Below are 26,835 nucleotides of genomic sequence, written 5' to 3' on the forward strand. Positions count from 1 at the left end.
ATACAGCTGGTAATATGGCCCAAAGCCCTCATCATACATCACATTGTTAGACTGTCCAGTGACCAAGACCTCAGGCAGAACCTTCTATAAGGCATGACATTCCATGACATTCCAAGGGCCTAGAAATCGCCGCCCAGTAGCTGAGAACAAACACCAGCGGTCTTTTTGGGTAAGGTTAATTCATCACCATATAACATCCCATGCCAGAAGTAACTAGGAATACCAGTAAGGGTAGCTTCCCAAATCAGATTCCTAGTCACTCGGTTTAGATGAGAGTATTTTTGTGTGGTATTGAACTGTTATTCATTGTATTTCTGAAACTGACCACACATTATGTGAGAACAAATCAGTTTTCAGTTTTGTGCAAAGTGACAAACAGACATGTTAATAGAAGAGGGTTGAAATTCTGATTAATTTTGTATAAAAAAGATTGCCTAAATTAACTTGAACAGTCATTTGTGATATAGCTTCTGCCCATTTGATTGGCATCTTCTTTTACCTCTCCATCCTTGTTTTCTCTACACCATCCTCACTTTGACACTACCAAGCTCTCTATGAACTCTTGATGTGTATATAGGCTATTCCCTCTGCCAGAAATGTCTTTCTCTCCAAACCTCCTTTCATCTGACTCCTACATTTTACTTAGATTTCACCTTCCATTGGGAAGCCTTCCCTTCCATCCTAATCAGGGTATGAACCCCTTCCTCTGTTTCTATAATTGCCTATATTTTCCAATGATAGCACTCCCTCTGTCCCCCGCTTACACACACACACACACACACACACACACACACCCCTGATAATTTGACTGAATTATTTAGTAGAGCCTATGCCTTGTGAGGAGGAGTTTATCTCCAGCACCTGAGACAGTGATTGGCACCCAGTAGGTAGTCAGTACAGTAAATATTTGTTGATAGATGGATGACATGACATCTTTCCATCGACATCTTTAGTATTTATCTAGTTTTTTTTTTTTTAATTGATGTTGGCTTGTTCTTTATTTCTAGTTATTCAGAAATGTCACTTTTCTGTTCATTTGATTGATAATTCTATTTCTGGATTTTAGACTACTGCTAATTCTAATACAAGCAAAAGTTTCAGTAAATGACATATTCTTGTTGACTACAGTCAGCTAGTGATTGTTAGAGTCAGAAATCTGAAACATATAGTCCTAAAATAACTTTGTTTTTAGACTGAATCTAAATATTTGTTTTTAATTGAGCCTTTTTTTTTCTTACAGCATTTTTTCTTCTTGGTCAAGGATTATGGCAGCTGGCTTGATATTGGGACAAGGTATAGTATATATGGTCATGCATTGCTTAACAACAGGGATAAGTTCTGAGAAATGTATTGTTTGGCAATTTCTTCTCTGTGCAAACATCACAGAGTATACTCACGCAAACCTAGATGGTGTAGCCTACTCCACATCTAGGATATGGTATAGCCTATTGCTCCTAGACTATAGACCTGTACAGCATGTTATTATACTGAATACTGTAGGCAATTGTAACCCAATGGTAAGTATTTATGTATCTACACATAGAAAAGGTATAGTAAAAAATTCAGTGTAGAAGATTTTTTAACTGGTGCACCTATCTAGGACACTTACCATGAATGGAGCTTGCAGGACTGGAAGTTGTTCTGCATGAGTCAGTGAGTTATTACCGTAACCTTTTTTACTTTATAAGGTTTTTAACTTTTTGACTTTATAATAACACTTAGCTTAAACACACAAACACATTATATAGCTATACAAAAACCTTTTCTTTCTTTATATCCCCATTCTCCAAGCTCTTTTCTATTTTAACATTAATATTTTAATTTAATATTTTAAAATTACTTTTTGTTTTTACTTTTTAAACTTTTTTGTTAAAAACTAAGATACACACACACACATTCACCTAGACCTACAGAGGGTCAGGATTTTTATCTCCACATCTTGTCCCACTGGAGGTGTTCACAGGCAATAACATGCATGGAACTGTCATCTCTGATGACAGTGCTTTCTAGAATACCTCCTGAAGGACCTGCCCAAGGCTCTTTTACAGTTAAATTTATATATATATATATATGGAAAAGGAGTACAGTCTAAAAAACCATGAAAAATATGGTATAGTAAATGTAGATACTAGTAACAGTTGTTTATTGTCGTTATCAGATGTTATGTACTGTACATAATTGTACGTGCTAGGCTTTTATAGGACTGGCAGTGCAGTAGGTTTGTTTACACTGGCATCACCACAAACAAGTAAGAGTAATGCTTTGTGCTGCAAAGACACTGCGCTATCACGAGGTCTGTTATAATCTTATGGGAACACTGTGTACATGCAGGCCATTGTTGACTAAAGCGTCGTTATGTGGCGCATGACTACACTAATGTAGAAATTCTTAATAGTGCAGTGAAAAAAATTAAAACTTAGTATCTTAGTATAGAAGGTGCCAATATGATTTTGAGGTAAGTGCAGCAAGTAGCCATTATTTTAAGCCTCTGGAAATGAGATGTCTCTCCAATTCTTGGCATTAGCACATTAGCAAATGTTTACATGGAATGCTGTGGGGAGGATGATAGATGTTAAGTCTAGAGAGAACTAAAGGGCAACAGAAGATGCAAGGTAAACTGCTTGAATCCATGGTTTCAAAGCTGATCATTCCAGTGTCCTTGTGTGTTTCCTTAATCTCTCATCTCTGTTTAGAAAAATGAGGCTGTTCTAGTTGCAGTATGAATTTTATATGGTGGTTTAAATTTCATGTGATCATTATCTGTCTCCTAGAATCTTTAATATGGTAACCTTTTAATATGTGATAACTATTTAAAGTGTAAATAGTGTAAAGTGTAAAGGCCAGGGACAGTGGCCCACACTTATAATCCCAGCACTTTGGGAGGCCGAGGTGAGAGGATTCCTTGAGCCCAGGAGTTTGAGACCAGCCTGGGAAAACATAGTGAGACCGTGTTTCTACAAAAAGCAAAAAAAAAAGAAAAAATGACCCAGGTGCAGTGGCCCATGCCTGTAGTCTCAGCTACTCAGGAGGCTAAGGCAGAAAAAGTGCTTGAGCCTGGGAGGTCAGGGCTACAGTGAGCCATGACTGGGCCACTGCACTCCAACCTGGGCCACAGAGTGAGATCCATCTCAAAAAAAATAAATTAATTAGTTAATTAAAAATAAGGTGTAATCGGTACAAAAAGTCAGTTTCCTTTTTATTGTGATTTAAATTTCAATGATTGCCATAATCTGTTAAATTTCTTTTCTTTGAGAAGAAGAAAGCAAAATTGATTCTTTTGTCTTTTTTCTCCAAATGCATTCTGAGACAGAATACATTTTTGTATACTGATTTTATTTCATTTAGTCAATATTCATTCATCACTTTGCGTTGCCAAGAATTGTATGGGTTTGCAGGAGACACCATGTGTTAAACCTCCTCTTCCCTCTGTTGATACCTCTTAGGCAGCTCCTGGCATGTACTGCCTGGTTATTTATATACGTATCTGCCTCTCCCAATAGACTGTGGATTCCCTCGGATCCAGGATTGGATTTGAATCTCTTACGTGCCATACGTGCTTGGCACGTAAAAGGTACTCCATAGATAACTGATTTTGTTTTCATTTGTCTCTTAAACTTGAAAGTTAGGGAAAGTTTAGATATCCCCTTCTGCTCCCCTCCCCGCCCTCTCATCCCAAAGTGCCCAGGCAGATAGTGGCCAGAGCATGGGCTTTAGACCAGAGCGCCTGGGTTTGAATCTCATTTCTGCCACTTTTGAGCTGTGAAACCTTTGCTAAGTGACTTAATCTCTCTAAGCCCTCCATTTCTCTTGTAGTCATTTTGAATGAATTAATTTATATAAAGCATTTAAGTATTTAGCATAGTGCTTGGCATCTAATAAGCTTCAGTGAATGCCAGCAATTGTTATTGTTGTCATTCTGTAATTCTGTTTTTTTTTTTTGTCCTTTATAGTGCTTCTTGCATTTGGCATACCTCTCTTTACTCTACCATTTGATTATTTTCATTTTAGACATAGGTCAGAATTTTGCTTCAAAAATGTTCTGGTAAAATACAGTATTTTGTGTATGAGACTTTTTCTTTTATTTTTAACTGTGGTAAACTACACATAATGAAATTTATCATCATAACAGCTTTTCAGTGTACAGTTCAATGGCATTAAGTATGCATTCACATGGTTGTGCAACTATTACCACACACCATCTGTCTCCAGAACTCTTTCCATCTTGAAAAGCAAACTCTGAATGCATTAATCAGTCACATCCCGTTCTCCCTCTCGTCAGCCCCTGGCGACCACCATTCTACCTTTCTTTCTATGAATTTGATGACTCTGGGTACCTCATATAAATGACATCATACAGTATTTGTCTTTCTTGCAACTGACTTATTTCACTTGGTGTAATATCATTAAGGTTCATTTATATTGTAGCATGTGTCAGAATTTCTTTCCTTTTAAAGGCTGAATGATATTTCATTGTATGTGTATATGCATATGCCATATTGTTCACCTGTTCATCTGTCAATTGATACTAGAGTTGTTTCCACCTTTGGTTATTGTAAATAATGCTGCTGTGAACTTGGGTGTGAGACTGTTTTGATCAGAGACGTCTAAATTGGTTTGACTCTAAAGAGGTGCCAAGGAATGAAGAAGATGCAATTTTCATAGGAAGATGTGCATCATTAGTTTATGAACAGGCATTCATTTGTATTGCACTAAGAATTTTAGGTTTTCTTTAATTAGCTTGAGCTTTATCTGGCATGTTTTTTCTTCAAAGTAAAAATTTTTTACTCTGATTACCAGTAATAACATGTATAAAACACAAAGCACCTTTTCATATCCATGATCTCAATTCAATCCAGCAAATATTTATTGAGCACCAGCTGTATGCCAGGAGAGTTACTGGGGATGAGAAACTCACAGTTCTGGGCTCTCAGGAAGTATAATGCTGGAGGAGGAAGCAGATCCGTGAGCAGGCCATGTGGTACAGTGTGAGAAATTCTAGAGTAGTCTCTCTTGTACTGTGGGGACACTTAGGGTGTCTGTCTGAGTCTTGTAGCTTAAGGCAGGTTTTTCAGGACAAGAGCTGTCTGAACACTGCAAGTGTGGCGCTTACAAGAGTATGTTGGGTCACAAGAACTAGGGAGAATGTGTAGAGTGAGAGAAGGTGAAGAGCAGAGAACAAGAAGTATAGAAACGGGGCTGAAAGAAGTGGCTAGAAGGCAGGAGAAAACCCGAGAGAGAGCCGTGTTGTGAAAATCAAGTGAGCATTTCAGGCAGGAGAGAGGTCATGCAGTCTCAGATGTGACAGAGTGTAAGTGAAAACATAAAGGCGTGCCTTGGTTTAAGTGGCAGTGGGCATTGTTGAGCGTGGCTGTAGAAGTTTCAGGGATAGGATCTGGTGCTAGATTGCTGCACTGAATCAGATCCTCCAGTTTCCAGGTGAGGACTGCAGACCAAAGATAAACATTTTTCTTTTTTCTACCAAGACCCCAATAAAAATAAACACACTTAGCAAAATGAAAAGAATGGGAGAAGGACTATCAGCAAATTTGAGTTCAACAAATTTCTAGAAGATAAGTAACCAGAGGGAGGAAGCAGCAGCCCAGAAGCTACAGACCGGTATGACCAAAGGGAAGGGAGTTGCAGGGGCTTCAGACTCAGTCAGACAGTAATGTGGAAGGAGGAGTGAGGAAGGAAAGCAGGAGATTAATTGGATATCTGCCTACCAAATGATGGTATCAATAGGCTCCCCATAACCTGTCTCCTCCTTCCTTCATCCCCATGGAGAAAGTGCTACAGGCGGTTTACTCCCAGTGGAAAACCAGAAGATGCCTCTAAAGAGACAAAAAAAAAAAGAAAAGAAAAGAAAAGACCTGGGAGGAATTTCACTGCTATGATATATGTGCCTCCACTTTAGTAAGGCTGTCCTCCATTCTAGCATGTGTAGCCTCCTCCTAACAAAGGACAGAGACAGGCATCCCTCCTACTCATCCTGTAACATGACACAGCAATTCCTCTCACATGCCTAGAACTTACTGGTGGCCATCCTATTTGTGAGTTAGACCTAGAGGGAAAAGAGACTTTCTTAAAAAGTGAAATACACACTACCCTTGACCCAGCAATTCCATGCCTAGGTACCCAAGAGAAGGCAAAACAGATGTTCGCTGAAAGACTTGTACAGGAATTTTCATAGCAGCTATATTCATAAGAACAAAATCTTGAAACAATCCAAATGTTCATCAGCACATTAATGGATAAACAAATTGTACTGTAGCCATACAATGGGATATTACTTATCTAAAAAGGAAGTGAGTAAGTGATGAACTCAACTACATGGATAACTATCAGAAACTTTATAGAGTTAAAGAAACCAAATATTTAAGACTATATAGTGTACTCCATTTATATAAAATTCTAGAGCAGGCAAGACTGTAGTCACAGAAAGTTGATCACTGGTTGTTTGGGGCTGGCAGTTGGGGTATGATTGACCACAAAAGGGTATGTAGGAACTTTTAGGGTGACAGAAATGTTCCATATTTTGAAGGTGTTTTTAGTTAAATGGGCGTACCATTTGTCAATAGTTAACGGGACATTTAAAATAGTTCCATTTTCTCGCGTGTAAATTATACCTCAAAGTTGATTCATAAGGAAAAATAGAAAAATTAAAAGTTGAAATGAGTGGAGCATAGTATACATAGATTAAATTCTGGGTAGTAGGAGGGACTATATTTTAAATGGATGCATCCATAAACAACAACATAAAGGTAATAAGTCATATTAGGGGGTAACCACCAGAAGATCTAAAAAGAAAAGTAGTTAGAGTGGTTACTCTGAAAAGTGAATAAGAAGGAATGAGAGATTGTTGCTTTTCATTATAAGTCTTTCTCCATTATTTTGCTTTTCTAGTACTTGCATGTATGACTGATAAAAAAGAGAAAAATGCATAAGTAGAATTGGAGGTCAGGAAGTACAGACTACTCTTTCAAGTTTAATTAGAAAGGGGAGGAGAAACAGAATAGTAGTATTTGCGTGGGAATACCCTCACACCTCCCTTTGAGGGAGATTTTATTTTCATTTATTTTACTAATGAGCATGAGGAATATTATAATTAGAAGGAGTGAATGTCCCTAGTTAAATCAGTGTAATTACTCTCTGTCAAAGAAGGATTTTGAAGGCATTATGTGGGGCCCAAATGGAGTGAGCTCATTCCCAGAGCAGAGCAGAGGCAGAGAGCCTCCCACAAGGTCATAGCAAGGCTGTGCATTGCTACAGAGTCCACATACCCAACAGTTGTTTATCTGAGATTAGAGTCATGAAAGACGTGATAAAGGCTGTTCAGAAACCACAGAGTCCTCTCTATTAGACAAAAGGCAAAGTAAGATATAAGCTCAAACTTGAGTGGGAGGCCCAGGATGTCAGTCAAAGGGTTGCCCCTGGTCACACTTCTACCAAAAATAACCAGCACTTCTGTGCTCCTCTATTTACATTACTTTCTACATTATTTCATGTGATTTTCCTCATAACACTGTAGATATTATCTTTCGCAGTAGATACATTTGCCATCCCTATTTTACCGATGAGGACACTGAGGCCCTAAGGAGATTGTGACTTGCTCATGTCACAGAGTCAGTCAATGGTTGAGCTGATCTTAAAGGAAGCACTTGTGAATGATGAAGCTGCCATGGGGTGTGCAGGCTGCTCAGTCGCTGCTTGTTTTGTGCATGCTGCCAAACTGCACAGTTGGCAAAGTGATTTGTTATTTATGTCAGAAGATGGAAACAAGTAGTAAATGTCACATTGGTAATTAAGAGGAAAACCTTGTGATATGAAGACTATTGTTAGCAAATTAAAAGTATGGTTAAAGAAAGCCTGTGGGAGTATTATGCTGCCAAAACTAAAGCTTTGAGTAAAGCCCAAAAGGGCTTTTGCTAGGGCTACAGAGAATGGGGCAAAATCAGAGAAGCAGTGATGAAACGAGATACCAAGAAGCAAGCCCCTGAACAGAAATTTTCCTTGGCTGCAGCATCCCCTTTGCTTATCTTGATTACCTTTATGCCTGGGACTGAAATAGAGGAGATTTCAGCCTTGGAATCCTGAATTCATTATCTTTTTCCTACTTACTAACATATTTAGTCTTTCATGCTTTATTCAACAACTACTTACTGAGCAATAACACAAGTCTTTTTTTTTTTTAATATTTATTTATTTATTTATTTATTTTTTAAGACAGAGTCTTGCTCTGTCACCCAGGCTGGAGTGATGTCAGCTCACTGCAAGCTCCTCCTCCCGGGTTCACGCCATTCTCCTGCCTCAGCCTCCCGAGTAGCTGGGACTACAGGCACCCGCCCCTGCGCCCGGCTAATTTTTTGTATTTTTAGTAGAAACGGGGTTTCACCGTGTTAGCCAGGATGGTCTCGATCTCCAGACCTTGTGATCCGCCTGCCTTGGCCTCCCAAAGTGCTGAGATTACAGGCATGAGCCACCGCACCCGGCGAAGCCTGTTTTTTTAATTATGTTCATTCTGCCCCTTATTCAGTTTTTCTCAACTGAATAATCCATTCTCTTGTTAGTTCATGATGGGTTCCATTCTGTTCAGCACTCTTTTCCCTGTTTCGTTTCTGTTTTCAGAAACGAAGTGTTTCATCACTTTTAGTCTTTCATGTAAAAGTTGATTGGCAGAGTATTCCCAGAACAATTTCTCTTTCCTTTCTCTACCTCTCTAATAATGCACTGTTTTATAAAAAAAGGGGGGAAAAAAAAACAGGAAAGGAGGGGAGAAAGGAAAGAGAGAAAGGAAGGAAGGCATGCAAAGGAAAGAAGGAAGGAAGAAAGGAGGACAAAGGGAGGGGAAAGAGAGAGAAAGAAAAAGAAAACACCTTTTAGCCTTTTATTGTCCCCCTGCCTGCATCAGTATCAGCCTTTGGTCTATTCTGGAAGTCCTGTGTTTGTCTTTGTCCAGGAGGCCTTCCTTTATCCCTTCTGCAGTCTTTAATGTTGCTTGTTTAACGACTCACCATTTTTCTCTTGAAAATTCTGGGAAGTTTTTTTTTTTTTTTAGAAGTGTCAAGTTCAGCTATTTTAACTAATTTAATACAACCGTGTCTCTCTCCTCTCCCTCTGGGATCACCAGAAACTAATTGGGGGATTATATTGTTTTGCCACAGAAAAACTTCTACCCAAACCTGGGAAAAGCAGGTTAAGTTAAACAATGATTGGGAAAAGTTTAGGATTATTGAGAAAGGTATTAAATTGATGATAATGATATTACTAGTAGAATATCATTTATTATATGCAGTGTATTAGGAATTGTACTTATGTTATCTCATGGATTCTCATGAAATGATGTGGAGAAAATATTAACAATTTCTATTTTACAGAGTAGAAACTGGTTCTGAAAGACTGATTGCACAATAATGTGGTGTAGCTAGGTTTATTTTTTGCATTGTGTATGTGTTTAATATATTGATCATTTTTCAGAAAAAAAATACATACTGAACACTCACCATGCATAAAGCATTCCCAGACATTGTCAAGTACCCAGAGATGAATGGGACTTAAAAGACTTGGTGATGCTCCATCTCTGGAGATAGATAGCTTCTTCATCAGGAACTTAAGCATAAGGATGTATAACTAGTATGGAACATTCCAGTCCTGGAAGTGTATGACTCTTAATGGATGGCCACTGCTTTCAGGGAGGTTATGGCCTAATGTAGGTTTAAAGACATAATGATCATGATTATAGTATAAGGCAACATGTGGTTAAGGGTTATAAGAATACAGGAGGGAGACTGCTTCACTTAAGCCTTCAGTGACAGAAAACATTATGTCAAGTCTGGCATTTGAACTGGGCCTTGAACAAAAGGTGTAATTTCTTTTTTTTTTTTTTAATTATATTTTTAAGTTCTAGGGTACGTGTGTACAACGTGCAGGTTTGTTACATATGTATACGTGTGCCATGTTGGTGTGCTGCACCCATTAACTTGTCATTTACATTAGGTATATCTCCTAATGCTATCCCCTCCCGGCTCCCCCTGCCCCACGACAGACCGTGGTGTGTGATGTTCCCCACCCTGTGTCCAAGTGCTCTTATTGTTCAATTCCCATCTATGAGTGAGAACAGGCAGTGTTTGGTTTTCTGTCCTTGCAATAGTTTGCTCAGAATTATGGTTTCCAGCTTCATCCATGTCCCTACAAAGGAAATGAACTCATCCTTTTTTATGGCTGCATAGTGTTCCATGGAGAATATGTGCCACATTTTCATCTGTCTGTCTAAAATAGTCTTCCCAAACCTGTAAGTCCCCTAATTAAAATGACACCAAAAAGTGTACAACCTTGTTTACTCTCATCTCCCTTTGGGATCACCAGAAACTATTGTTTTACCACAGAAAAACTTCTACCCAAAAGGTATAATTTCACTTATGGCACTTTCAGGTTTGGGAAGACTATTTTAGACAGACAGATGGACATGAGCGAAGTCATAGAGGTAGAAAGCCCAATGCATATGTGCATGATATGTGATAATTTGGATTTCAGAATCCATAGATTTTGGATAAAATCTATAAAACCATAGATTTTGGATAAAATCTATAAAACCATAGATTTTGGATAAAGAAATTTCTAGAAAATAGCCTTTGGGAGGCTTAAGTTTTTTATTTTGATATAGTCCATTTTATTTTACATTTATTACCTGTGTTTGCTTGATATGTTTTTATTATTTTTGTTTTCCCTTCTTCTCATGGGTGTTGATGCTCGGTACATTTTAAAAGAGCTAGTGCAAGCTCGCATTTAACGTCTATCATGGCATTCCTCTTGATATTTGTGTGGTACCTCCAGCCTTATTCTTAACATTCCTTTACACAGCCATCATGGAATAAACAGCACAAAACAGCAAGAAAAAAACAGAATACAAAAGCATAAAACAAATAATGAGCATCATTCAAACCAAGGGAAACAGAATGACACATCAGCACTTATAGGCGGAGGGTGCATTTATAACCACCACCACCCCATACTAGCCTTGAGAAAAGGGTGTTAATTTTATGTTTCAGCACTTTAAATAATTTATGTATACATATTAAAATACTATTAATGCTATTCAGGGTAAAAATATGCTATAGAAATATTTTGTGATAATATTTTTTATAATGGGAGCTGCCCTGAATATACAGTGATCCTATGCCCTGATTTCCCGGAGACATTCCTGGTTTATGCTTGTTGTCCTGCTATAATCATCACACCCCCGTCTATACAACATTAAAAATCCAAAGTGGATAAGAAGATGATAAAGGCACAGCCAGTGAATAAGTTGTGTTAAACCTTAGTTTACCTCTTTCTCAGTGTTTCATCATTAGGGATCTAACCCCCGTAGGTTAAACGGGGCGCTTGCTCTGAGAAACTTCTCAAAGGAAGGTATAAGAAACCTCAGATCTCTGTTCAGGCCGATGGCACTGAACAAATCTACATAAATTTCCCACATATTCTGTTAGTCATTCCTGATGAAATATCTCTTTGCTCTGTCTTCTTTGTCTCTTATTATACTGTCTAAAAGATGCCCTCTTTCAGAGAAGAAGTTGATTGCAGGGTCAGGGGAGTAGGGTCAGGATGGAGAGACAAAAATGAAATCTGAGTTGGTGAAGTTAGCCTTTCTAAATGGAATTGCCCCTGATTGATGCTGCAATGTGATGTTTTTGTTGTTGCTAAGTTAGAATTCTAAGGTCTTTCCTTTGTATCCTGTGTAGCAGTAATGGCATATAGTGCCTCTGTGAACCATGTGGTGCTGGTCTGATGGGCAGGAGGGGTTCATGCATCTTCATAAACATCTAGTTTATTGCGAGGAAAAGGCTTGGATAATGGTGGGGAAGTAGGGGGAAATGTATGTCAAGATTCAGAACTAAAGCACCGTACGATAGGGTTCACATGTCAAAACTTCATTATTGTACTTTTTTCTGCTTCCTGTTTGTGAGAATGTTGCATTTAAGTTTTGAGTTTCCAGTTATTCTTATGTGAAGGTATATTTGAAAAGCTGTGGTGTTTCTTGTTGTTTTGCTGATATTATGAACTGTCCAACAGAGCTCCCTTCACGGGTGCCGGGGTTATTGGAATTGTGCTCCTGCACTGGTTCCCCTTCATGACGAATTTTATTCCTAAACTCCTTTGTGTTAATAGTATAATTAGCAATTTCAGCTATTCCGTGCTTTTTATTCATGGGAGTGGAATGTTGCCCTTTTATCCTCACTATTTTATTGCTTTGTGGATCCTGAAGTGGTGGGAATCTGTCCCAGAATTTGAGAGAGGAGTGGGAGCTGACTGCCCCGTGAATGTAGTCTGGTGTGTATCTGTAATGTTTATAGTGTTGTGGTGACTGCCGTGGAATACCTTTGAGAGATTTGTCAAAGAATATCTTTGAGAGATTTGTCACCTATTATTAATAGTTTCAGGTTAATAAGTATAGCTTCTTGAACAATAAAGATTGTATTATTAGGGCATTAGATAGTGTATCTGTTTATAGCCATAATACTCTCTGTTTCAAATGCATGTTCAGAGCAGATGTTACCAAACTGAAACTGAGACTCAGGAAGCTTGCACTGCAGTCAGTGTATTCAGCTGAAACAACTGGTGTGAGTTCAGTGTTTCTCTTGAGAACCTGTGGCATCAGGTATGCTTTTTAACAGCCACGTGAAAAATATCCTGCCCAGGCCATAAAACTGTTCAGCTGACCGAGCTAGTTTAGTATTTTCTTCTTTTGATCTTTACACTTTATCTTCGTTTATAGCAGGTCATAAACTTTATAGAGTATTGCCTTTTATATGGCATACTGAAAGTGCATTTTTAAAACTAGAGAAAAAAATTCATTTGAGGTAATTTTCATAACTATAAAAACATATATTCAGATTTATGTTCTAAGTCCATTTGTAGTGAAGTGGGTAGAGTAGTCAAGATCATCAGTTTGATTGAGCTGCAGTTTGGTTTGATGGCACTATTCATTTGGACTTTAATTTTTTCCCACATGCACGATTGTTATACCTTATTGAAATACAAATGACAACCAACGTGTTTATCATTTCTCTTTCAATATAATGAGACTCAAAAAAAAGAGAGTTCACGATTCTATTCAGTAGTGTTTGTATATCCTAAATGTAATTAATAAGTGTCATAAAACATCTGTACTCTTACAACAAATACCAAACTTTATTAAAATCAATGACTCTCAGACTTTTTCTGCCTCAGTACATCCAACAGGTATGACCTGCTTCTACTGCCCATCACCCTGATAGAGGAGAAATACGATCAACATTTTGTCACCATTGTGCAGGTTGAAAAGGCCTGCCTGGCAGTTCCGTGTGCCTCCCCACATACACTCTTCCCCTCGACGATCACACATGTACATCTTGAGAACTGCTGATTTAAATGATGGCACAATAGTCGTGGGAGGGGAGTGGGAACAGCTAAACTCATTTCAAGTTGAAATTTGATGTTCCTTTAACTCTGCTATGTTGAGATGACACCAAGACTTGATTGATGCAAGATATCACAAGTTGGATGCCTTATGGCTCAACTGCATGAAGATGATGAGCTTCACAACTGTTTCCTGCCAATTATGTTAGCTTACATGAGCTGAGAGTAATTTCAGGCCACTGTAAGGAGATGAGTGATTTGTGGAATGCCTTTTATAGACAGACTTTAGATTAAATTTGAGGATGGGTCACCTACTGGTTTTACAGGCCATTTTTGTTAGACATCAAGTCAGATTTAATATTTTAACCTAAAAGTGATGGCAAAATTCAACAACAAAAATCTGTTAGCATGTAATATTTTCTTTCTTTGTTTTTATTCTTAACAGCTTGAGATAATCCATGCCATAAAATTTATCTATTTTAGTTTTTTAATGATTTAATAAATGTTTTAAGTCATTTTGATGATTTTTAGCAAATGAATGGAGTTGTGCAACCATCACCACAATCTATTTTTTGAACATTTCCGTCACACAGAAAATACCTGCTACCTGTTCACAATCTGTTCCCATTACCATCCCAAGCCCAGGCAACCACAAATCTGCTTTCTATCTCTACAGATTTGCCTATTGTGGACATTTCATATAAACAGAAAAATACAAAATGTAATATTTTCACCTAACTTCTTCCAGTTAGTGTAACTTTTTATTTTATTTTTATTTTTTTGCCATTCATCTATATTGTAGCCATGTAAAAGTACTCTATTCTTTGCTGAATAATGCTCCATTGTTTGAATATACCATATTCTGTTTATCCTTTCTATAATGCTTATAAAAGATTAATCTTTTATGGTCCTTGTTGCTTTTAATCTATCTAGCTCCCCACCTCCTTCCCTGGTTTCCCCCATCGAACCAAGGTCAGATTGAGCTTTTCTGGATTTGACATCCAGGCTCTATGCTGAAGAGTCTGTACTCATCTCGTCTCTGACTACAAACTTCAGTCCCTAAAGAAGCTGGAATGATTATATCCAGTGTTTTTGTTTTTGTTTTTGTTTTTTGAGACAGGGTCTTGCTCTTTCACCTAGGCTGCAGTACAGTGAGGTGATCACCACTGCAGCTTCCACCTTGTAGCCTGAAGTGATCTTCCCAACTCAGTCTCCTGAGTAGTGAGGACCACAGCTGTCTGCCACCACACCTGGGTAATTTTTTTAATTTTTATTTTTTAGAGACAGGGTCTCACTCTGTTGCCCAGACTGGTCTCAAATTCCTAAACTCAAGAGATCCTTCTGCCTTGGCCTCCCAAAGTGCTGGGATTACAAGCATGGAGCCACTACACCTGACCTGGAATGAGGATTTTAATCTCAGGGACTGGGATTAAATTAAATTTTGGAGTGTCCTCTGAGGCCTCAGAAACAGAATAGAGTTGAAGATTTCTGTGGTAATTATGAAGTCAGCCTTAGAGTTCTGTGGCTAAACCTAGCATAATTTGTTAACATCACATAAATAGCAATATATTATAAATATATTAAAGAAAATACTGAAAGCATTAAGAAAAAATAAGTCATTCATAATTCAGTGTCTCAGTTTGTAGTATTCAGGGAGAACCACTGCTCAACATATTGATGTATGTCCTTTTAGCTTTAGTTTGTGTGCAGACATACACAGTTTTTTTAAAAGATGGTTTTCTGTAATAACCGTTTCCCCATGTGAGTAAATACTTTTGAAAATATGAAAGTTAGTCTTATGAGCAGTGCAAGGTCAGAGATAACCAGGTTCATTCGTGTTTGTGTCTTTCCACAGTGTCAGACTTTTGTCAATGCTATTTCAATAGCAAAGGCCACGAACTGCATGGAGTTTTCTAGGAGGCAGTGCTCCTTAGAACTTCCCGGTCACTTGGTAGTCACAGCTACACAGCCACAAGCCACTCCACAAGTCAGTCAATATTGTAAACTATATGTAATATTATACCTAATTAATATCTAAATGTTGCAGGTTAAACATTCCACAACAAACAAAGTAACATTTAACATCAAGAGGAGAGAGATACGAAAAAGGGTTAAGGAAATAGTCCAGGGAAAGTGAGGAAGACAAAAAGAACCTCCCAGTCTGTGCCAGGGCCCATCTGTTTTACAAGAAAGAGTCTTTGATGTGTGCACAGACTTCAGTGGCAGATGCTGGGTGCTTATCAGGAGCACCTGACACTGACAGCAAGACAGTGTCAGTAAAGACAGCCATTTTGAGCTGTGAAGTCCTGCTCTTTTTATGGCTGCAGAGTCCTCCAGTGAGGACTGATAGTGCAAGAGTGTGTCTGTTTATGTCCTTATCTCGTTGGATGCAGTCTTTATATATTAATTTATTAATCAAAATATCTTGTCCCTGTTGGCAAAGTGTCCTGTGAAATGTAAGATGGAGTCTTTTTTCTGAAATGGAGTTACTTGTGTCAAGGGTGCTCTGTATAGTTAGTGTAGCTAGAATGGTGTGAGGGAAAACATGGTGGGGAGAGAATTCAGAGAGTAGATATTTGCTATTACTTATGACCTTTGAAAGTCATTGTAAAGAACTGGGAGTTTATTCCAAGTGTAAGTTGAAGCATTAGTTTATTGAGCAGGAAGTTATTTTATTTGCTTCACATTTTTGACATAACACTGGCCACAGTGTAAAGAACCTATTGGAGGGAACAAGAGAGGGAGCAGGAAGACTGAGGAAGAGGCTTTCGTGGTATTGTAAGCTAGAGATGATGGCAGTTTAGGCTAGGGTAGCAATTCAAAATGGCAACAAGTGGTTGGACTTAGAAAATATTTTCAGAGAGGTTGATAGGATTTGTTGGTAGATTAATATACTGGGAGAAAAAAAGAATCAAGAATGACTCCTAGTTTTGTTTTTTAATCTTGAGTAACTGAGTGACTAGGAAGCCATTGCAGAGATCTGGAGAAAGCTCTAAGAGGAGTGAGTTTGGTGAAGGAAGGTGTGGGAGATTAAGATCTGGGTTTTGCATATATAAAATTTAAATTAGGATGGTGCTGGAGGGAGCTATGGGATCTTAGGAGAGTTAGAACGAGAGAAATTACACATTAGTATGGTCAAGGATATGCTCACCTAAAGAAGGAAAAATGGGTGATATCTAAGAGGAAAGGGATAGTTGGAAAAATATAGTCCTTTGGTACAGTGGTCCCCAGTCATTTTGACACTAGCGACCAGTTTCGTGGAAGACAGTTTTTCCACAGATAGGGCGAGGGGTGCAGGGGCCGGCGGGAGTGATTTCAGAATGAAACTGTTCTACCTCAGATCATCTGGCATTCATTATATTTTCATAACGGGCACACAGCCTAGATCCCTTGCATACGCAATTCACAATAGAGTTCGTGCTCCTGTGAGAATCTGATGCCGCCACTCATTTGACAGGAGGTGGAGCTCAGGCAGTAATGCCAGCGATGCAGAGCAGCTGCAAATACAGATCAAGCTTCGCTCACTTCCCTGCTGCTCACCTCATGCTGTGCGGCCCAGTTCCTAACAGGCCATGAACTGGTACCGGTCCAAGGCCTGGGGGTTGGAGACCCCAGCTTTAGTGGGAGAGTTGGGATGGGATCCAAAGTAGAAGTGGAGGGGTTTGTTTTAGACAAGAAAGGTACAGGAGGCAATATGGGCACAGATATGAGTGGGCTAGAAAGTTCGGGGTGAGAAGAGGCACTTCTCTTGTGATCACTTTATCAGTGTTTTCTCAATTAAAAAAAAGCAGAGTCGTCTGCTGAGATGGGAGGAAGGTGACAGAACTTTGAGGAGAGAAGGACACAAATTGGTTTGACTCAGAGAAGAATAATTCACAAGTGTGCAATCAGGATTGAGACACTGATGAGAACCAAATCTCATTTGTGCTTATAAGTTCACAGTGAGTCCAGCCAAGACAGTTGGGAGTTACTGGTGATGATTCCTTGATCTTGGGTGACATGATGATCTGTTCTCTTCCGTTGTCCTGTTGATTCTAATGCCGCTGTTACATTTAACATTATATTTTAATATTTTGTAGGGCTAGTTTTACTTTACTTTTGTAGAAACTTTTTGTTTCTTTTGGCATTTTGATTTTGCTGTTTAGCTTTTGGTATTGATTATGCTTATTATATTTTGGAGGAGTCTGATTTTATTAGGTTGGTGCAAAAGTAATTGTGGTTTTTGCCTTTTTTTTTTTTTTAATGGCAAAAACTGCAATTACTTTTGCACCAACCTAAATAAGTTCAGATTAAATTTGCCAGGGTAACATAAAACAAAAGAAGATTTTATCATTTCTTCTAATTACAAATTATCTTTAATAATTCATTTAACAAATATTGATTAAATGCCTATAAGACCTTGCATGAGACGTTAGAGGTGCAATGGGAAGAGAGATAAAAAATTATAGTCCCTGCTTCCACAGAGCTTACAGGCCAGGGTAGAGGCTAGCAACCCATGCCCTTTAGCCAAATGCAGCCCACCTCTTGTTTTTGTACAGCCTGTGAACTAAAAAAAGTTTTTAATTAAACATTTCATTTTAACATTATTATAGATTCACATGAGGTTGTAAGAAAGAATACAGAGAGATCTCCTATACCCTCTACCTGACTTCCCCCCAGAGGTAATTTTATGCAGAACTATAGTATAATATATAATATAACCAGGATGTTGACATTGAAACTGTCAAAAGACAGAACATTTCTACCATCACAAAGATCCTTCTTGTTGCCCTTTATAGCCTAGGCACTTTGCTCCCACCCGGAAACCCTCCTTAACCCCTGGCAGCATTTAATGTTTTCCATTTCTGTAGTTGTTACTTCATAAATGTGATATAAAGTAAATCATATAGTATGTAACTTTTTGGAGTTAGCTTTTTTTTTTCACTCTCAGAGTAATTCTCTGGTGATTCATTGTTGCATATTTCAGTCGTTTATTACTTTTTATTGCTGAGTAAATCCATGGTATGGATGTGCCACAGTTTGTTTAATCATTCACCTGTTGAAGGACATCAAGGTTATTTCAAGGTTTTGGCTATTATGAACAAAGATCCTATAAACATTCTTGTGAACATTTTTTTCCCTCTGGCGTGCATGCTCAGAATCATGGTAGTTGCATGCTGAGTTTTAAAAGAAACTGCCACCAGAGTGGTTGTACCAGAGACTGTCAATCCAGTTTCTCTGCATCCCTGACAGCATTTGGTGTTGTCACTATTTTTTATTTTAGCTGTTCAAGTGGGTGTGTAGTGATATCTCGTTTTGGCTTCAACTTGTATAATAGTTAATGATGTTGAACATTTTTTCGTCTGTTTATTTACTATCTGTATATCCTCTTTGATGAAATGTCTTTTGATCATCTTCATGCCTTTTGATCATTTTCTAATTGAATTGTTTGTAGAGTCTTTTTTTACTGTTGAGTTTTGAGAATATCCTATTCTAGGAAATAGTCCTTTGTGGCTGAATGCAGTGGCTCCTGCCTGTAATCCTAACACTTTGAGAGGCCAAAGTGGCAGAATGTTTAAGCCCAAGAGTTCAAAACCAGCCTGGGTAACATGGCAAGACCCCATCTCTACAGAAAATACAAAAATTAGCTGGCTGTGGTGGTGCATGCCTGTGGTCTCTGCTACTCAGGAGGTTGAGGTGGGAGGATCACTTGAGCCCAGGGAGGTCAAAGCTGCAGTGAGCTGTGATCATACCACTGCACTCCAGCCTGGGTGACAGAGCAGGACCCTGCCTAAAAAAAGAAAAGAAAAAAAAAAAGAAAAAAGTATTTTGTTGAATGTATGGCTTGCAAGTATTTTATCCCAGTCCGTGGCTTGTCTTTTTACCCTCTTAACAGGGCCTTTCACAGAGCATGAGGTTTTTTTTGTTTGTTTGCTTTGAAGCCCTATTTATCAGATTTACTTTTTTAGATTGTGCTTTTTGTATTAAGACTAAGAGCTCTTTGGCTAGCTCCAGATCCCAAAGATTTTTTTTTCCAAAATGTTGATTTTTTACATTTTACTTTTAAGTCCATGATCCATTTTAGTTACTTTTTGTAGATAGTGTGAGACTCACACTGATAGGCTGTGGTGACATCAGGTATATGGTTTACACTCTTTGGGGAATGGGGTGCAGATTTGCATGGGTCTGCTTCCCTGTCTGTACTTGCTTTAGCTGTGTCCCATCAACTGTGGTGTGTTGGTTTTTTATTTTCATTACATTCAATCTGTTTTTTTTATTTCTCTTGAAATTTCATCTTTGACCCATGGATTATTATACAGTTGTGTTGTTTAGTTTCTGAGTGTTTGGTAATATATCTGTTATCTATTGTTGATTTCTAGTTGGATTCCATTGTGGTCAGAGAAGGTACTCTGTGTGATTTCAGTTCTTTTAAACTTGCTGAGGTTTGTTTTATGGCCCAGAATATGGTCTATCTTGGTGTGTATGGGCACTTGAAAAGAGCATGTATTGTGCTCTTGTTGGGTGGAGCGTTTTATCACTGTGAGTTAAATCCTGTTGTTTGATAGTGTTGAGTTCTTCTGTATCCTTGCTGATTTTCAGTGTTGTTTTTCTATCAGTTTTTGAGAAAGGATATCTTTGCTCTGAAGTCTGTTTCCTCTGAAGTCTATTTTATCTGATATTAATATAGCCACTCCTGCTTTTTTAAAATAAATGTTTGTATGATGTTTCCTCCATACTTGAAGTATCTTTTAGACAGCACGTGGTTTGGTCATTGGTCATGTTTTTTATCCTCTTCTACCAATCTCTGTTTTTTAGTTGATGTATTTAGACTATTCACATTTAATGTAATTATTGATATGTTAGGGCTTAAGTCTGTCATTTTATTTTCTGTTTATTCTCAGTGTTTTATGTTTCCTGCCATCCAGTATATTACTTGAACATTTTATAGAATTATTTTTTTACTTTTCTGTGGTGTATCTCTTTGTATGGCTTTTTTTTTTTGTGGAGACAGAGCCTCGCTCTGTCACCCAGGCTGGAGTGCACTGGCGCAATCTCAGTTCACTGCAGTCTCCGTCTCCCGGGTTCATGCCATTATCCTGCCTCAGCCTCCCGAGTAGCTGGGACTACAGGCACCTGCGACCACGCCTGGCTAATTTTGTTTTTGTATTTTTAGTAGAGACAGAGTTTCACCATGTTAGCCAGGATGGTCCTGATCTCCTGACCTCATGATCTGCCCGCCTCAGCCTCCCAAAGTGCTGGGATTACAGGTGTGAGCCACCGCGCCCAGCCTGCATGGCTTTTTAAATGGTTGCTCTAGGTATTATATATACATAGCTAATCCCAGTCTACTGGTGATGTCATTTTACCAGTTTAAGTAATGTATAGAAACCTTACCTCCTTCTACATCCTGTTGCCTTCCCTGCTTACAATATAATTATCTTAAATATTTCCTCTACACATATTTGAAACCACATCAGACAGTATTAGAATTTTTGCATCAGCTATCAAATATAATTTTAAAAACTTAAGAGGACAAGGAAAACTTACTATCTTTACCCAGATTTTTACTTGATGAGTTCTTCTTCCTTCGTGATTTTAGCAGATTCCTTCTTTTACTGTTTTATTTCTGTTTAGAAAACTTCCTTCAGGCATTCTTTTAGATTAGGTCTGCAGGCAATAAATTCATTTAGGGTTTTTTTTTTTCATCGGTGAATTCTGATTTCCCATTTATTTCCATGGCATAGTTTGATTGGATTCTGGGTTGACAGTTATTTTTCTTTCAACACTTGAAAAATGTTGCACCATTTTCTGGTGATTTCCATATTTTCTGATGAGAAATCTGCTATTCAAATTGTTTTTCCCCTACAGGCAAGGTGTCATTTCTCACTGCTTTCAATTCTTTTCTTTGTTTTTGGTTTTTAGTAATTTGATGTGTCTTTGTGTGGATTGCTTTGAGTTTACCTTATTTGAGGTTTGTTTAGCTTCTGTAAGATTTATGTCTTTTGTCATGTTTGGAAGCTTTTCAGCCACTATTCCTGTGAGTACTCTTTTAGCCTCTTTTTCTTTTCCTTCTAGAACTCCAGTGACACAAATGTTAGATCTTTTGTCACAGTCCACAGGTCCCTGACACTGTGTTCATTTTTTTTTTTTTTTAAGTCTATTTTTGTTTTTTAGGCTGGGTAAATTCTGTTGTTTTATCCTCAGGTTCACGGATCCTTTCCTGTGTCCCCTCAGTTCTGCTGTTGAGCACTTCCACAGAAGTTTTTATTTTGGTTATTGCATTTTTAGTTCTAGACTTTTTTATTTGCTTCTGTTTCTTTGCTGAGAATTTCTGTTTCTTAGCTCAGATTTTGGGTTTTTTTTTGTTTGTTTCTAGTATGTACATAATTGCTCATTAAAGTATTTTTATAATGACCATTTTAAAATTTTTGCCAGATAATTCTAATAGCTCTATTATTTAGGTTTTGATATCTATTGATTGTCTTTTTTCATTCTGCTTGAGATATTCCTGGTTCTTGATGTGGTGAATGATTTTCTCTTGAAACCTAGACATTTTGGATATTCGGTTATGAGATTCTCAGTCTTGCTTAAACCTTCTGTTTTAACTGACTTCTGACACTACTATGGCAGGGGAAGAGGAGACACTACCTCATTTCTGCCTGATGAGGTTAGAAATCCAGGTCCCCATGCAGCCTCCATTGGCACCCTAGAGGGAGCTCCTTACTGCTGCCTACCAGGGACCAGCATTACAGCTCCCTGCGAGGCCTCCGCTACTGCCTTCATGGCTGGGAAGGATAGAGGTCTTCTTTGCCTCCCATACGACCTCCACCAATAACATGGTCAGGAAAAGAAAGGCCTTTCTACCTCTGAGTGGAGATGGAATTCCTGGCTCTCCACTAGGCCTCCTCTGACATGACCCCATTGAAGAGGGGGAGGGACCTCATTACTGCTTCATGGAAGTAGAAGTCTAGGCTTCCCACGTGATGTCCACTGACATCTGCCAGGTATGGACAAAAGTACCAGTTTCCCTCCTCAGCCTTCCTTGACACCATGGCAGTGGAGGGGAGGGCACAGATGGGGAGTTAGAGTGCCCCATTATAGCCTGGTGAGGATGGAAGTCTGGGCTCCCCACTCAGCCTGTGCTAGAATAGGTAGGGGTGGAGCCACGTTTCTTCTGTGGTGTTTGGCTGAAGTAGATCAGTTACTATCTAAACATTTTCTGTCTTTCAGGACTGCTCCTTTCCTTGTCTATCCCTTAGCTAGAGAGAATAGGCTCTTGTGGTGGGGGTATTATTGTTTTTTGGGGATTTTTTGGGGGTCTATGCCCACTGGCATTTCTAGGTTGCTGGTGTCTTCCTGCAAAAAAAATTCAGGTAATTCTTTGGGACCTAAGATCACTGACCAGTCTGCCCTCTTTCCACCGCCTGGAGTCATCCGATGTTTGTTTATAGTGTCCAACATTTTAGTTATATAGTCATCCCTCTGTATCCTCGGCTTCCACATCATGGCTTCAGCCAGCTATGGACTGAAAATATTTTTTAGATTGCATCTGTACTGAATGTACAGACTTTCTATTCTTGCCATTATTCTCTAAATACAATGTAACAATTACATACATGGCATTTACATTGTGTTAGGTTTTGTAGGTAATCTAGGAATGATCTAAAGAAGCAGTCCCCAACCTTTTTGGCGCCAGGGAATGGTTTCATGGAAGACAATTTTTCCACACACCGCTGTGTATGCGGGGATGAGGGATGATTTCAGGATGAAACTGTTCCACCTCAGATTATCAGGCACTCATTAGATTCTCCTAAGGAGTGCACAGCCTAGATCCCTTGCAAGCACAGTTCACAATAGGGTTCGTGCTCCTCTGAGAATCTAATGCCGCTGCTGATCTGACAGGAGGCAGAGCTCAGGCAGTAATGCTCACTGGTCCACCACTCACCTCCTGCTTTGCAGCCAGTTCCTAACAGGCCACAGACTGGTACCAGTCCACTGCCTGAGGGTTGGGGACCCCTGGTCTAAAGTATACAGGAGGATGTGCATAGCTTATTTGCAAATACAACACTATTTTATGTCAGGGATTTGAGCATTCGAAGATTTGTGTATTCATGGAAGGTTCTGGAACCAGTCCACGGACAGCTGTACTTGAAGGTCCTGGAACCTGAAACCAACGGACAGCTGTACTTAGCAGGAGAAAAAGGTGAAGGAACACCTACTCCAGCTCCTGAAAGAGAAGATTTTCATCTGTCCATTTAAAACCATTCAGAGGAAGCTCATGCTTTTCCTCACCTGTGTTCTCTCTGCCTATAACACCTTTTTCTCCTTTTGCAGCATCAGCCACTATGTGATTGTCATGTCCATGACCATCTTTTTGGTGTTCCTCAATGGCCTGGCCCAGCTGCTCACAACAAAGAAGCTCAGACTATGTGGCAAACCCAAAAGTCACTTCATGTGAAGTTGCTGAAGCACCATTCAGCATCTGGATTCTGATTCTCCTTTTAAACTAAAATCTCATCAAGGACTCAATAAGAAGATGGATATGGATATATAGTATATTCTACTCCTGTAGAAAAAATGGTATTTGGAATTCCGAATTGACAGGTTATCGGGAACAAAGGAGCTTCTTTTCTTTTTTTTCCTAGATTTAGCAGGCATGAAATAGTGATTATATCTGTGGAAAAGCATAGGAAGGAATTCTCCATTTTTGTTTTTCTCCTTTGGCTGGTAGTTCTTCCCAGTGATGTTGAGAACACCTGCAGTAATCTGGTCCCCAACCGCACAGCTTCCCGCATACCCAGAAGCGAGCACATGCCTGTGGGGGCAGTGCTGATGGCATCCAGAATCACTGCCGTGGCTGAGCTGGAAGGAAATCACCAGGTGCCACCGTCAATATTTATCAGCTTTCAGCACTGGTTTTGTTGGACAATCAGGGTGTATTATTTCAAAAGCTTCAATAGAAAAAGTGTTTGCAGGTATTTGTCATATTTCTTTAGTATGCAATAATACTATCTTATCCTTTTTAGTGCTATTTCTCGGGTTTTCACAGTCAACCAGCTAGATGCATGTCTATCCTTCACTTTTTGTTTTTTTTTTTCATTTCTGGATTTTCATGGAATTTCTGACAATACAAAAGTAGAAAGTGCTTGGTATTTCTGTCTTATACATAGGAAAACATTAAAAATAAATAGTTTTTAATTGTAGGCTCAACATTTGTTACCCCATAGCTTTTTCATGTATTATTTCTTTCCCTTTGAATTTATTTTTACTGTCATCTATTATTTTAACAGGAGTTTAAAATTCAGTGGTTTAACTTTCTGACAATATCATAAGAATTCATATTAGAGATGTTATTCTTTCTGGTTGTGAGATTCTAGCCCAAAGGCCTAAAATCATCAAATTAGATTTCCATTTGTAAACAAATTCTAATGAGCAAAATGTCTTGAGAGCAGTTTTTATATGGATTGTCCATAAAATGACCTTTATGTATCCCTGTGGAGTTGGCCTTTTGCCTGTGGTATACCAGTAGCTTTTGGCTGATGCAAAGCTTTCCTGGTATGTGCACTATTTTTAAGAAGTAATTGCTTTTGAATTAAGTTATAGCATTACTAATTCACGTTAATGACTAGGAAGCCCTCTGTAATTTACTAGATTTTTCAAATTGGCGGGAGTGAATAAATACAATTTAAAAGAGTCAGAAATCAGTTTGGCGAAGTGTACTTTCTTAATTTCGATTTATGATGAAATATAGTTATAATTTATTTGTAATACTACTTTATGGTATACCAGTGAAAGAATTACAGTATAAAAAAGAGGTATTCATGTTTTATGAAATCTCATGCATCAGTTCATAGCATAAAATCTAGCTGGACAACTAAGAAGCTATGGTAGCAAACAGTGATGTTGATGGAATGAGAACCATGAACTTTCATATTACCTCAAAGGATTTTTTTATCAGTTTTTTTCCACACATCAGAGAAAACTGACTGTATAAACACTTATCACTGACCTCTTTCTATGTGTAGTTTTGCCTTTTATCTTTTCCCAAATTTTTATACAGAGAAATTAATAAATATTTTATTACAACATTATAAAAGGTGCTCAGTATTTTTTATCTTTCTTTATTTTGCTCTTCAAGGCATGTCTTTTTCTTAATTTTGTCCTTTCAGGTCAATGTGAGTCTGTAGAATAGGTTAACTTCCTTCTAACAGCATCACAGAGTTTGTGTTGTGCGCCTGCAGCCACAGGCTCACCCCGCTGCACCGTAACTGGCCCCTTCAGACTCACATGGGAACAGGCCTTTTCTGTTGCAGTTTCTCAGATATCTTTAAATGTTTTGAAATATATATTTTTATATTGAAAAACAGAGAAAAAAGAAACAAGAGTTAGGGGAAAAGTATTTCTATTTAAGGTATTTATTTTTTCATTCTACCTATGCCATAGATTTCTGAATCAAGACTTAGGACATTTGCTGATTAACAATGTTTAAATTAGGAATTGTTATAAGAATTAAAATGGGCAGAACAAGTTGTGAAAATATTGAACCAAAAAAGGCCATGCTATAATCTTAGAGGGCCCATGAATAAATCTCAGAGGGAATCCTAAGGCTTTAGGAAACCACTGCAGCTTGTCTGTCATTTCCCAATATGTTAATCATTATACTCAGTGTACAGTATTTAGAATACAAAATGCTTTTTTGTTTTTTAGGAAAATAATGTTATAAATGGTTGTATATTTTCATAGTAATGTCTTTGAAATTATTTGTTAATGGTAGAGCTGAATTAGAAAACCTCATCAGTTATAATATGGTTTCTTATGAAAAACTTATTACAAATTTCAGCCAACTCAGATATTAAGAACATCAGTGTCAACCCTCCTCCCCTCCTGCCACCTTTATACACTTGTTTTGGTGAACTAGGGGCTCCTTTTCTCCTTTTTGACATATAACTGTACCATTAAAAACATGATTTCTGATGAAGCTGGCCTGGAGGGAATGAAGGCGATTGCATGGGCATGGTCTCTAGGACAGGCGTAGCTGTTGCAGGGCCCCTCTGTCCTTGAGAGAACCTGGTGAGCTCCCATATTCACACTCGATGCCAGCATGTCGGGGGCTGAAGAGAATGAAGCTAAATCAACTCTGTCATTTGGAGAAGACCCCCTTCAGACCAGTTCTGAGAACTCCTTCTTTTAAGAGACCAGAGATAACTTGACCGTTTCTTACCTTTTCATAGTTGTTCTTTTTTATGTTGACATTCCCCTTACTGTTTTTAAAATGCTTCAAAGTATTAATGATTGTTATGCTGTGTGCTTTCAGTACTATGGCAATATCTTTGTAGCATTCTCCCATTTCTGTGTCAGCATGGTTTTTTGTTTTGTTTTTTTTGTTTGTTTTTGTTTTGAGACAGGATCTCATTTGTGCTCAGGCTAGAATGCAGTGGCACCATCTCGGCTCACTGCAACCTC

The 26,835-nt window shown here is 38.4% G+C and overlaps 1 protein-coding gene across 4 annotated transcripts in view; it reads left to right on the forward strand.

Annotated features, from left to right (window-relative positions):
• PIGN (phosphatidylinositol glycan anchor biosynthesis class N) overlaps positions 1 to 25,462 on the forward strand; it is a 151,719-nt gene extending 126,257 nt beyond the window's left edge. For 3 of the 4 annotated variants that reach the window (XM_026448257.1, XM_026448255.1, XM_026448258.1), the window contains 2 exons: positions 1,241 to 1,293; positions 23,707 to 24,337. In XM_026448257.1, coding sequence (XP_026304042.1) covers positions 1,241 to 1,293; positions 23,707 to 23,830 — 177 coding nt within the window. In that variant the 3' untranslated portion in view covers positions 23,831 to 24,337. Of the gene's footprint in view, positions 1 to 1,240; positions 1,294 to 23,706 lie in introns of all 4 variants that reach the window. The other variant, XM_026448256.1, reaches the window with a different exon arrangement.
• Positions 25,463 to 26,835: the final 1,373 nt, after the last annotated feature.

This window comes from Piliocolobus tephrosceles, chromosome 18, assembly GCF_002776525.5.
Source record: "Piliocolobus tephrosceles isolate RC106 chromosome 18, ASM277652v3, whole genome shotgun sequence".
NCBI lineage: Eukaryota > Metazoa > Chordata > Mammalia > Primates > Cercopithecidae > Piliocolobus > Piliocolobus tephrosceles.